At 35.6% G+C, this 14,311-nt stretch overlaps 1 protein-coding gene across 3 annotated transcripts in view; it reads left to right on the top strand.

Moving 5' to 3' along the window:
- The window catches only part of FHOD3 (formin homology 2 domain containing 3), a 703,058-nt gene that overhangs the window by 487,525 nt on the left and 201,222 nt on the right, over positions 1 to 14,311 (top strand). For all 3 annotated transcript variants that reach the window (XM_044664978.1, XM_044664968.1, XM_044664960.1), the window contains exons 8-9: positions 224 to 318; positions 6,764 to 6,907. In XM_044664978.1, the coding sequence (XP_044520913.1) occupies positions 224 to 318; positions 6,764 to 6,907 (239 nt within the window). The remainder of the gene's footprint in view (positions 1 to 223; positions 319 to 6,763; positions 6,908 to 14,311) is intronic.

Raw genomic sequence — 14,311 nt, 5'->3', positions numbered from 1 at the left:
GTCAGAGGCCTCTGGAATTTCTGAAGAACCTTTAACCTGGGGCTTCTCCTTCTTTCCTCATATTTTAACTGAAATGTGCCCCTCTGAAAATTTCCATTTGGAGACACTCTTTTGTTTGCTGTCGCTTTAGGGGATGTGTGATTTAAGTTGTATGATATATGTTGAACACAGTAAATCAGAACATAAACAATTATTTCTAATGCTTTCTGCTTTTCTCTCATAGGAGTCAAGCCATGGTCAAATATAATGGAGATCTTGGAAGAGAAAGATGGAGTTGACACAGAGCTGCTGGTTTATGCCATGACTTTAGTGAATAAGGTTAGTACACAAATTAGTCTGGATTTCATGATCTGAATAGCAGCCAAACCAGATGAATCTTCCCACTTTGCTAAGAAGACAGGAGCAGTATATAGTACTCCATTCATTCCTTCACTCATTTTAACAAACATTTATTAAGAACCTACTAGATGCTATGCAACATTGGACCAGATTCAGTTTTTAAAGGACACTATCCATGCTTGTATAGGACCTAACAGTCTAGTAGAAGAAGAAAAAACAAACCCAGAAAAATAAACTACATATTTGAATAGGATGAGTACATGAAATAAATACAAGTAACTGTGAGGTCAAGAGAGGAAGAAATTGCTTCTAGGGGATGGGTGAAAGAATGGCTACAAATCAGGGAATGCTTTTTTTAATCTAGGCTTTGAGGCTTGGCTAAGATATTAGCAGGAAAAAGGAGAAGAGTAGGGAAGTTCTAGAAAAAACATGGATTTATTCTGTTTTCCTTCTAATAGTTGTCCTTAGAGAAGACATACTATATAATTATATAGCACATTACAATATGTAAAACGGTGATACAATATATGCCACAATATATATGAGCTATGATATATGCAATATAATATGATAGGATATAAATTGTTTATGAGAGGAAGCATGGTACATAGGTAGCAACCAATGATGTATGGGCCAAATGTTAGCCTGCTTTTGTATGGCCTGAGAGCTGAGAAGTATTTTTACATTTTAAAATTAAGTTTTATTTATTTATTAAAAGTAATTACCATCCTTAACTCTTATGATTCTGGTAAATCACTTACCATTTCAGTGTCCCCATGCAACTCTTTGAAACTATGTTATGGAGAATATACTGGTTGTTATTATGTATTATATATTATTATTAACTTATTTATATATTATACACACAAATACTTTGAATCTGTGGCTTAAAAATCAAGGATATCCAAGGCTAGAAAGGTAGGTAGTCCATTTATGTGAAAGATAACAACTAGATAACCTGAATATTAATTACACTCATTTCCCCATAAAATTAAAAGAATTGGAGGAAAGTCTCAAACATGTTGATTGAATCCTCTGTGGAAGATTTATAGAAAGGCAGGAACAAGAATAACACAGGATAGAAAAACCCTGACACAATCAGTAGTGTGATCTAGGATTCATGAGTGTATCTACTGATTTCCTCTAAAAATAAATTGCAATAATTTTGTAGCCACCTTAAATACCAAGATCATACTTTAGAAAAAAATTTTCCTAAAAATGGAAGATTTTAATTTATCCTCACAAAATTCTCTGAGACCTAGGAAAGGGCTTGAGAAGATTTTAATTTTTATTGTGTAATAAATTCTGATTCCTTGAAGTTACATATTTAGAATAGGGGAAGAATCTTGTGCTTTTCCTTTTGCCCCACTGTAATAACAGCTAGGAGTTATATGTTCCCACTTGGCTTCCTTTTCCACATGCCCTATTGAGTTTTTCGGTTGTAAATTCAAAGATGCCCTTTGACTGTAATGGCCACCATCCTGGTCTAGGTCTCAGTATAGGGACAGGTTTTAGCCTTAGTATCTTGCCCTCAGTCGTACTCCCATTTTGTTAGGAGTTATCATTGTGGATTCCCCTACTCTTCATACTTGGCAACTTTTCAAACTTGTACATAAATTATTTCATTCTCAAAGAGAAGAAAATGGAAATTAATTCAAGAAGAAGGAAAGGAGATAGTATGGTTGGAGGATGAGAGACTTTTCTTTTTTTGACTTTGAAGTTCTAGAGCTGAGTTGCTGCTGCCTTACTCCATTGGAAGCTGTTAAAATAGTTGTTGGTATCTACTTTAAATCTGATTTTCTACTCCAGAGTATATCACAGAAAATAATAGAGACAGTTAGGTGGTACAATGGAAAAAGCATAAGACTTGGAGTCAGGAAGACCAAGTTTGAATCTTGCTTCCGACTTCCTAAACTGGGTAAATCACTTTATCTTTCTCTGCCTCAGTTTCCTCATCTGCAAAATGGAAATAAAAATAGTATCCACCTCATAGGGTTGATGTGTGGATCAAATGAGTTAATATATATATATATATGCATATATATATATATGTAAAGTGCTTTACAAACCTTAAAATTCTATATAAAGGCTATCAGTAGTATTAGTAGCAGCAGCAACAGCAGCAGTAAAACAGTAGCAACAGCAGGAGTAGTAATGATAAATGGTTCCATATCCCTTTCAATCCATGAATCCCATCACTGGACTATTCTCTATTCTCTCTCTATTCTCTTCTCTCTTAACAGAACTTAACCTTTGTGAGGGGAAGTTAAGAAACCCAAGATATTACTAATACAGCCCTTGTAATGCTTTATATATCAGGTCATAATGGTGGAGGCATCATGCTTTAAGAGATTACATTCACAAGTTATACACATATATGGAGATATGTATCCACGTGGGCTGGCTCCATCTAGCAACTCCAACCACTTTCCCGCCATTTACCCCTCATCCAGATTAGAATAATAACCTTCTACTCTGTTATTCTGTCCCCAGTGCCTCTCCTCTTCAATTTATCTCTCCTTTATACAACTGCTAAAATAATTTTATTAGTATGTACAATCAATCATGTTATTTTTGTGCCAAAGATATCTAATATGGTGTGATAAATATAGAAATATGTTTTTGCATGATAGCATCCGTTTGACCCATATCAAATTGCTAACCACCTCAGGAAGTGGGGAGCGAAGGGAAGGAGAAAATTTGGAACTCAAAATGTTTGTAAATGAATGCTCAAAAATTGTCTTTCTGTGGAATTGGGAAAAATTAAAACATTACTGAAGAGTTAAAAATTTAGTGGGCTCCCTTTGCCTAACAAATGCCTAGGAATTCTTTAGCCTCACACAGTAAGCCCTTTAAAATCTGCCCCTAACCTGCCCTTTCATTCTTAGATGTCTCTGATTCCCTTCAGGCATTCAGTATCCAAATTGAACTGAATTATTGGTCTGGTCTTCTTCTGCCCCCTACTGTCTCTGTGTATTTGTGCAGACAATCTAAGGACCTGAAACACATTCCTTTTTCCTCTCCACCTGTTAAAGTCTTTTCCTTCAAGACCCATCAGCCCTCCAAGAAATCCTCCTGTACCACCAAGCTGAAAATGACTTCTCTCCTCAAAATGTTTATACTGATTTTTCTGGATGCTCTTAACACCTTAAATTATATTTATCTATTAGATAAGAAGCTTCTTAAAAATAGGGACTGGGTTATTTTATTCATTTTTATATTCCTATTATCTGGCAAAGTAACTTGCTCATAGTAGTTGCTTCATACCACTTTGGACACTTACTAGCTATGTGACAGTTGATAAGTCACAACCTCTCTGAGTCCATTTCCTCAAAAGTCTTTGTGTGGCTTTAAGCTTTAATAACTCACTTAAATAACTTTTAATAACTTAAATAACTTTTAATAACTTTCATAAACTTAATTTTTAAAATAATTTTAATGAACTAAAATAATTTTTAACAAAACTACACTAACACTTTTAGAACACTCTTTAAATGCAGTATCTACTTCCCAGAGCTGTTGTGAAGCTTCAGATGAGATAATTTATATAAATGCTTTACAGACCTTAATGTACTATATACAAGTCAGTTATCATCATTATTATTTTTATTATTATGTCTTTAACTGAAAAGATTGTTTTTTTCTGGTCACTTTCTATTTGTTTTTTTTTCTAAGCCAAATTCATGGGGAGACAAACCTTGAGAGAACAGAGGGTACACCTGAGTTTCTTAGCAGAAACAAGTTCAGGGGAAAGGAAATGGCAGTTGGGGAAGTGCAATACAATTAAGATGTAAACTTTCAGAGTGGTAAATGCAGTATTTTATGGGATGCAATGTGAAGAGCACCCAAAAGTCTGAATTTTGTGGAGAGGAAGGGGCAGAAGGATGAGTTTGGGGAAGAATTAACAGCCTGGCTTCAGGACCCTTGCAAGATTCAAGGACCTACCTTTCCAGCCCAGCTTTATAATATATGACTCCCCTTTCTACATTCTTCAGCCTAGCCAAACTGCCCTTAAGTAGCACCATGGATACAAAGTTAAGCCTAGTTTCAGAAAGACTAAGGTTCGAAGATGGTCTCATACACTCACTGTGTGATAGCGGGCAAGTCATTTCACCTCTACTTGCCTTTGTTTCCTCAAATGTAAAATAAGGATAATAATAATAACACCTACTTTCCAGGATTATGAGGATCAAATGAGGTATTCGGAAGTGTTTAGCACAGTACCTGGCACATTCTGGGCACTTAATAAATGCTATCATCATCATCATCATCATCATCATCATCATCATCATCATCATTCTCACTTCCTAGCACATATGAAGAACTGTGCCTTTGTGTGCTCTGTCCTCTGTATTTGGAATCTTTCCCAACTTGGCTTTTTAGAATTCTTAGTTTTCTTCAAGCTCAGCACATGTTCTCTCCTTTAGGATTTCTTGATTCTTCCCAATAGATGGTGCCTGCCCATCCAATACTGCCTGGTATTCATTTTGTGTATGTTCTGTATGTGGTGAGGCAATATCCTGGAGTGCACAGAGAACTGGTACAGAAGAACCAAGTTCCCCTTCTGCCTCTGGTATATACTGGTTATTTGACCCTGGAAGAATTATTTAACCTCTCAGTATCCTATCCCAATCTTTAAGACTAGAAGTTGCAAAGATAGTATCAATCCATATTGGTAAAAGAAGTTACTTACCAGAAGCTTTCCACACCAGTTCTCAGATTTTTTTTGCTCAGGGCTTTATGATCAAATATATGTTTTCTAGGATTTCATAATTTAAAGACCACTGTCTTGGCATTTTTCTGTGTTTATTCCAGAATGCAAGTATGAAACTAAACCTGATAATCTATTAGGGCCTGATAGTGTTTCTAATTCATCTCATACTCTTTGCCTTTGATTTGCTTTTAGATAAAAGTTTTATTTATTTTTATTCTGATTTTAACATTCTCCAAATAAAATGGGCATTTCCATAAATTTACCAAACAGAAAAAGAGGGTTGTATTTGAAACTACAGAGTTCTATTTTGTGTCACTTGCTTTTATTTTCAAGTATAAAAGAAATTGCACCTACAGCTTCCAAAGCTGTCCTACTTATCCATTAAGTTCTTTCTGATATTATTGTGACTTTATTGATCAATATAGGAAAAAATCCTGGAATCTGAGTTAATAGAGAAAACCTCTTTAATTATAGATCCCAGAAATTTATGTTAGAGAAGGCTATATTGAAATCTATCATCATCTGTCCAAGTGTACAGGATGAGCATGCATTCCCTGAACAGCTGGTCTTGAAAAGATCTTTAGAAAAATATTACTCTTTTCAGTCTACATTAACATATACAAAGGACAGGAAAGTTTATAACAGGATAAGTGAAGAAAATAACCCTGGATTGGGAGTCAAGAGATGTGAGTTCTATCCCTCCTCTGCCACTAACCAGATGCAAGACCCGAAGTTTCTTAGGTTCATGGTCTCCAGCTGTAAAATGTTAGGAATGAATTAGATGCTCACTAAGGTCTCTTCTAGTTCTAAGGTTTTGATTCTAAAGATATGGTATAGAATTAAGAGTGGCCCGGTGGACTTTTGTTTATTTAGCCTTTTACCTGGTATCTCTTTTATAGGTAAAAAAAAGCAGAAGTCAAAGAGAATTTGATAAGCTCAGAGCAGGCATCAATGTCTTCTTCATCTTTGATGTTTACATAAGGCTTTTCATGTAGTAATTCTCAGTTCAGTAATTGGAAGTCCTCTGCTTAGAAAATTCTACTTCTGCTTATAGAAAGATATAGTTAAATAATTTAATCAGGTGTTCTTAATATTATTTCAATCAACAACTGAAACAACTTCTCACAATATAGCACTTTAAGATTTACAAACACCCTTAAAAACCTCAAAACTATCCAAGTATAGTGGTTATATGAAAGTCCTCATTTTAAATATGAGGAAACATTACACGACATATATGGTTGTTTTGTACTCAGTAGAAGTCTGAATGATTCAATGAATAAATTGAAAGTTATCAGCTGGATTTTTCTTTTTTTATTGCTGCTATAATATTTTTTATTTTCACATTCTAAGTTCTATAGATCAGAGAAGCCTCTGTTGAATTTTAATCAAAAGAGAATGATGATAATTTAGCCAAAAAAGAAAAAAAAGAATTTGAGTAATTTAGAGAGTTTATTGCCCTAAATCTGGTTTTTATACATTTTGAAAGCAGTTTGCTCAAATGATTTCATGTTGTTGTTTTCTTAGCTGATCTGCTCCACTTTGATGATGTTGTTCATTTTGTTTTGACTGGGATCAATGACTGCCATGTTTAAAAAAAAAAGAAAAAGAAAAAGAAAAAATTGTTGGGAAATATTGTTGCCAAATCAGCCTCTCTGAGCAGACTTGATGAAATCTTTTAAAACTGTGAATGTTTTTTTCTCTTCTCAGACTCTATCAGGATTGCCAGATCAAGATGCTTTCTATGATGTGGTAGATTGCCTGGAGGAGCTCGGCATTGAAGCCATTTCTCAGAGACACTTGAACAAGAAAGGGACAGACTTGGATTTGGTGGAACAATTCAACATCTATGAGGTATCCCAGTCTGCCCTTTGTTATCCATGTGCTGATAGATTGAAAGAAAAATATAACTTGGGAAAAGTTTGGCTATCCTTATTTTCTTTTTTTCCCCCTAAAATATATTCTTACATATTTCTTTAAATCTTTTCCAATTAGTGGGTATATTTTTAATATTCATTTATAAGAATTTTAAGTTCCAAATTTTTTCTGTCCCCTCCCAAGCTCCCCCCATACCTTGAGAAGGCAAGTAATATGATATCGATTATACATATGAATTTATGCAAAACATATTTCCATATTAGCCATGTTGCAGAAGAACACACACACACACATAAACCCCAAGAAACATAAAGTTAAAAAAAAAGTCTGCTTCAGTCTGAACTCAGAGTTCATCAGTTCCCTCTCCGGAGGTGGAGAGCATTTTTCATCTTGGCTCATTTGGAATTGTCTTGGCTCATTGTCTTATTCAGAGTAGCTTCTCTCTCCTAATATCAAAGAGAAACAGCTGACTTCCAGAAGCACCTCATGTGGATGTTTTACAGGATTACATACTGCACTGACATTCTTGATGAGAGTCATGCTTCAAAGTGGAGATTTACTTGGCGGCTTTGGAGCAACAGTTGGGTCCAGAATTAGAACTCTTTCCTAAGAGAAAATTGTATATTGAACTAATTAAAATTTTAGATTCTTAGACACATACTGATGGGTATGTGTTATCTGAGCATTATTCCTGACATGGCACAGGAGTGAATGTAGATGTGTATGGTAGTCCTCAAAAGCACATTAAAGTCTTTCATTCTGCTTTGAATGGATAAATATATAATGTTCTGATTTTGCAGGCTCCTTCTATGACTCATATCTCACTTCCTTCATACCTTCCTATAGATATTTCTTGTCTGAGTCTTCCCATCCACCATGCTTAGAGGACCTTGGCCTTCTTCTTGTTCTTTAGATAGCTTGGGGTCAAAAGTATATCATTCAGACTGTCTTATCTGTTTTCTCTCATTCTCACTCCATGGCCAATCCTTTTTCCTTTTGTCAAAGTTATATCATCCTCAGTGATAGCTTTTATGTCACTTATTATCCTTAGGACTATTTATCAACATGATTCTTTCAAAATTGGAATTGGTCCAATGATTTAAAACCACATTAAGTTACTTGGAGGATTATTGGTTTGAAGATATTACCTTTTTTGGTGGTAGCAGTGACATTGAGCTGTTTGGGATCATTGAGAGCCCTGATGTATACAATAAACATTCTTTTATGTAATTCTCCTAATAAAATGGACTCCATGTTCTGGGGGGAAATGATTCTGGCTATCTACGGGATCTTTTAACAACTCTATAAACATTTATTAAGCTGGGCAGCTAGGTGTCTCAGTGGATTGAGAGCCAGGCTTAGAGATGTGAGGTCCTGGGTTCAAATGTGGCCTCAGACACCTCCTTGCTGTGTGACCCTGGGCAAGTCATTTAACCTCCATTAGCCAGCCCTTACTGCTCTTCTGCCTCGGAACGAATACACAGTATTGATTCTAAGATGGAAGGTAAGGGCTTTTAAAGAAACATTTATTAAATAATACTGTGCACAAGGCAATGTACATGGGACTGTGGCTACAGAGATGAAAAAGGACCCAATTGCTGCATTCAAAGAGTGTTAGCAAACTCTGCTCCCAAAAATATGTTATATTTTCTTTGCATATATATTTTTAAATTTTACTTATTTGTGGGTATATTAGTTTTTCACCACTACCACTAACATCTCTCTCCATAACCCGATTCCCCCAATAAACTCTTTAAGGCAAGTCATGTTTTTATTTTGTCCTTGTATCCCCAGCATCTACTGTGGTCCCTGCTACTAAATGATTATTTATTTAATTGGAACTTAATTAAATTGAAATGAGTTAGCTTATAGTCAAGTACTGGTTTAAGACATACAGATATCACTAATGCTTCATGGAATTGGCTTCAATATTTCAGTGCATCCATGACCCATTGTTGTTTAGATTTCCCTCAGCTATAGTTTGCCACCCACCCTACTTTTTCATCTTGTGTAATTATTGTCAATATACCCTGATTTGTGCTATTCTTTTCAAGACTGTCTGACTCTTTATGACCCCTTGGGGTTTTCTTGATAAAGGTACTAGAATAGTTTGCCATTTCCTTCCCCGGTGGATCTTACAGATTAGGAAACTGAGGCAAGCAGGGTTAAGTGACTTGCCCAGAGTCTCTGAGTCCAGATTTGAACTTAGGAAGATAAGTCTTGCTGGCACTTTATCTACTTTATCTACCTAGTTGCATATAATTCCTGGTAATCACCTTCCATAAATCATCTAAGCAACCTTCTGGCAATTCTCTTAATGTTCTCTGGGTGCAAATTCCAACACCCAGTCTGTTCATCTGTTATCCTTTACTCACACTACAAGGTTGACTCATACCCTTTTCTAACCATTCTGAGATGACATATTTTCTACCACTTCATGATTATAAGTCATTGGTGGCGATATGCTAAAACCTTCTTATGTCTGCCATGTGTCTCTCCTTGCTTTTTGAGCAGACCACAATTTTGATTCTTCAGAGATTATGGTTTCTTTGTGATTCATAGTCATGCCATTAACAGAATAGCATTTGTGTTAAAAAGATAGATATTTGTGTCAGGAAGCAGCTTTGGATTATCCAAAGTGCTCTTTAATTTTCCAAATACACTCCAGACGACTCTCTTTCTTCTATTTAATTCTGAGCCCAAGTACTTGCCAATCTGAAGTGCCCATCTAAGGTGGCTACACTTATGGATTTACAGAATTGTCTATTGAACTGTATTTCAGAGACTGAAAAACTAGGCATTATTCATCCATTTTATTTTTCCTTTATAAATTATTATGAGTCTCTTCTGGGTGGCCACAAACTTCATGAATGAGGCAACCCATGTAACCATAAGATAAAGTGAAAGTCTTTCCCAGCAGTAGTCCTTAATTTTAGTGCCTTCTCTCTGAAATTATTTCTATTTTTATCTATATATTTGTAAATATGTGTACATATACATGAATATATGATATAGTTTATATAGGGATATGTAAACTATATCTATATATACATAATGCACATCTGTATGCATTCACATATATTTGTCTCTAAATATATATGTGTAGGTGTATATATCTTTGTATCTATATGTAGGTATATTGCTGTCTGCCTATAGTCCCCTTCCCTATCTCAGACTGAATTATTTGAGAGCAGGGACTGTCACTTGCTTATCTTTGTAACCTCATTATTTATCACGATGCCTGACACTTGGCATGCGTTTATTAGTTTTTTGACTGAATGTGACTGAATGAAGCAGGAAAGGACTGCTCCAGACTGAATATATAAGTGAAGATGTCGTGAGGACATGGGGCAGCAGATGAGGTCTTGAAGGAAGATTTTAACATGTGAGATTAGGCGGAAAAATATTAGCCCTTTGCTTGAGACGTGGTAGAGGGTAGGGGCATGTGCAAACATGTGACTATTCATCTAGAATAAAGGAATAATTAATATTTCAGTTTGGCTAGGATATATAGAAAGTAAAGAAAAATATTGTGAAATAAGACTGGAAAGGAAGGTTAAAACCTGAATGTAGGGAGTCCTAAATACTAGACTAAGGGATTTTGTATTTTAATCCTTTGGTGTTAGGGAGCCACTGAAGATTTCTGAGCAAGAGATATGCTCAGAAATGGACATGCAGAAGATTTCTTTAGGACTTGGGTGAAGGATTCATTGGGAGTATGGAGTGCAGGGATTAAAATTAATATGCAAAAGCTAAACGTTTTATTTTATAAAGTTTTATTAACAATAAACTAACATAAAAAAACTAGAGTGAAAAGGTGCTAAACTAACTCAGCTGCACACCTGGAGAAGAGAGCCAGAGGGAGGAGTTACAGAGATTATAAACAATTACGTGAAGACACAAATGTACACAAAGGGAAAGCATTTTGGGTAATACAGAAAGGAATTTTTGGTAATGTAGTTTTAGGGATTCAAGATATTTCTAACTATACATTAGACTTGAGTAAAGGAACTGGTTTAGGAAGTAACTAAAATAGTCTGGGATAGTGGTGTCCAGCTCAAATAGAAATGTATCCCTGAGGCTACATACTAACATAGAAAACCATAAGTCAACATTATCTACATTGTATTGTATTTTTTTTGTTAAACATTTCCCACTTATGTTTTTTAAAACCCTTACTTCCTGTCTTAGAATTAATATTATGTATTGGTTCTAAGGCAGAAGAGTCAAAAAGGCTGAGTAATGAGAGTTATGTGACTTGCCCAGGGTCACACAGCTAGAAAGTATCTGAAGCCAGATATGAACCCAGGACTTCCCATCTCCAGGCCTGGCTCTCAATCCACTGATCCATCTAGCTGCCCCTTTAATAGTTTGTTTATATACACAGGATAAATTGTTGTTCAGTCCTATCTGACTCTTTGTGATCCCATTTGAGGTTTTCTCCATTTCCTCCTCCAGTGCATTTTTTTCTCTTTTTTACAGATGAGGACCTGAGGAAAATAGAGTTAAGTGACTTGCCTAAGGTTACATAGCTAAATACTGTCTGAGGCCATATTTGAACTGAGAAAGATGACAATTTCTGACTCCAGGCTCAGCACACTATATCTATTGCACCATCAAGCTGTACCCCCAATTACATTTTAATCTGGTTCTGGTGTAGTTTTGCAGACTATGAGACCGATCTGGTCTAGGCAATATCTAAAGAAAATCCAATTCAGAGTGGAAGGAGTATAAATTGAGGCAAGAGGCAAAGATACAACAGACATTTCTGAGGGATAAATGGCAAGATTTGTATATGAATTGAAGACCTCAAAGTTTCAAATCTAGGTGACTTGTAGTATAGCAAAACCATTGGAAGGAAATAGGAAATGGAAAAAACAGGAGATGGGAATGTTGTGGAGAGAAGTTTAGTTTTGTTTCAGATGTATTGAGTGTGAGGTCTGGGCTAAGCATCGAGGTGGAGATACCCAGAAAGAATGTGGATACATAGTAGGGAAAAGGCCAGGATTGGAGATCAAATTTTGGGAACAATCAGCAAGAGGTGATACTTGAAGCCATGAAGTTAATGAAGCTTCATATCATAAAAAAAAAAAAAAAGCCTGCACAATTTCCCAAGGGTAATCAACACTGTTTTCCACCTCCTTTCCAGTCCTGGGTTTTATTAATTATCCTTTTTTATTTTCAGTAAAAGATATATTTATGGATGGACAAGTTCTTAAGTGTATCCCCACTCCAAGCATGTATCAGGCCAAACTCTTTTGCATGATTTTAGGTTTTGTTTAGGAGGCTTTGACTTGTTCTGGATTTGACACAATCTGCAAAATGTTAAATATAGACAAATGAGCACTGGAGAATCTCTATTCATTCCTTTTTCCATTTGGACTCTGCAGTGGACATCCTACAAAATAGTGGCAAACAGCTTTTGAGAACCTCTGTCTCCCTTTTTTATGCTTCCCTTTACATGAGTAATTACAGGATCATAAAAGTCTTCTTTGTTTTTACTTCCCTAAATAAATTTTGCATAGAATAAAAACCACTTTGAGGTACCACCTCATAGCTGTTAGACTGGCCAATATGGCAGCAAAGGAAAGTGATAAATGTTGGAGGGAAAGTGGTAAAATTGGGACACTAATACATTGTTGGTGGAGTTGTGAACTGGTCCAACCATTCTGGAGGGCAATTTGGAACTATACTCAAAGGGCTATAAAACTTTTCATACTATTTGGTCCTTTAATACCACTAACTGTGTCTGTATACCAAAGAGATCATAAAAAGGGGGAAAGGACCTACTTGTGCAAAAATATTTATAGTAGCTCTCTTTGTGGTGGCAAAGAATTGGAAATTGAGGGAATGTCTATCAATTGGGAACTAACTGAACAAATTGTGGTGGATATTGATAATGAAATTCTATTGTGTTATATGAAATGATAAGCAAGATAATTTCATAAAAAGCTGGAAACATCATGAGCTGATGCGGAACGAAATAGGCAGAATCAGGAGAATGTTATAGTAACAGCAATATTGTGGAATGATCAGCTGTGAAAGACTTAGCTACTCTCAGCATCCAATGATCTGGGACAATTCTGAAGGTCTTTTGACAAAGAATGCTCTCTACCTCCAGAGAAAGAACTGTTGGAGATAGAATGCAGATCAAAGCATAATATGTTCCACATTAGTTTATTTGGAGTTTTGTTTTGTGATTTTGGTTTTATATGAGCATTCTCTTACAACAATGACCAATATGGAAGTATGTTTTGCATGATAATACATATATATAATCCAGATCAAATTACTTACCATCTCCAAGAGGGGGCAGGAAAAAGGGGTGGGAGGCAATTTGGATCTTATAATTTCAGAAAACACATGTTGAAAATTGTTATTACATATAATTGGGAACATAAAATATCTTTGCATTTAAAAAAATTTTAGTGTAGATCTCTTTTTGGAGGAACCATAAGTAGAGTTCAAATATAGCCACTGATATAATCATTTGTCAGAGGTATCTTCCCAGATCATTTCCATTTTTCATTGTTTGTTTCATTTTAGTGCTCTTGGGGTAATCTAACTGACTTAGACCTCGTATTAAACTTTCTTCAGACTTTTTTTTCCCTCTTCCACATCTCTCTACCCTATTCACTTTGACTCAACCAGCATTTATTACTCACTATTATGTGTTAGGCAAAGTTAGGTATTAGGATACAAAGAAAAAGAATAATACCATCTCTTGAAGAGTTTGCATTGTATTGGGGAGGTGACAATTTTGTACGCAGAAATATCCAAAATAATTCAAGAAAGAATATCAGCAACTTAGGGGATCAGGGAAGACTACCCAGAGGAGTTAGCACCACACAAAGGGAGCCATGTAGGAAGATAAGGATTCTGAAGACAGAGACAAGGAAGGAGAATGTTCCTAGCCAAGGAGGACAACTGATGCAAATGAATGGAGATAGGATATGGAGTGTTGAGTTTGATTACGAGCTAATGGTCCAATTTACAATAGAAAATGCATGAAGATGGCTTTCTTATGATATTTCTTGAAAAGCTTTCATCATCAGAGTCGGTATCACTTAATAATTTGTCATTATAAAATGTGGGTTGATGGTCGGAAAAGGCTATATAATGGATATTATCTCTTAGTGTTCCAGGTCAAAGTGTTAAGAAACAAAAAACAAACCCTCTCTGAAGATGTTGGAAGTTTATAGCATCTAAGAAAGTATAAGGTTTGTAGGATAGACTTCCCCAAGGTGAGCAAATTCCATCCCTAGTTAGGACATACATAATCTTCCCCAGATACTAATAAAAATATATATAGCTTGAAGGGCAGCTAGGTGGTTCAATGAATAGAGAGCCAGACTTGGAGAGGGGAGGTCCTGGTTTCAA

Source organism: Gracilinanus agilis, chromosome 1, assembly GCF_016433145.1.
Source record: "Gracilinanus agilis isolate LMUSP501 chromosome 1, AgileGrace, whole genome shotgun sequence".
In the NCBI taxonomy this organism is placed as follows: Eukaryota; Metazoa; Chordata; class Mammalia; order Didelphimorphia; family Didelphidae; genus Gracilinanus; species Gracilinanus agilis.
This window is presented reverse-complemented; position numbering and strand designations above follow the sequence as displayed.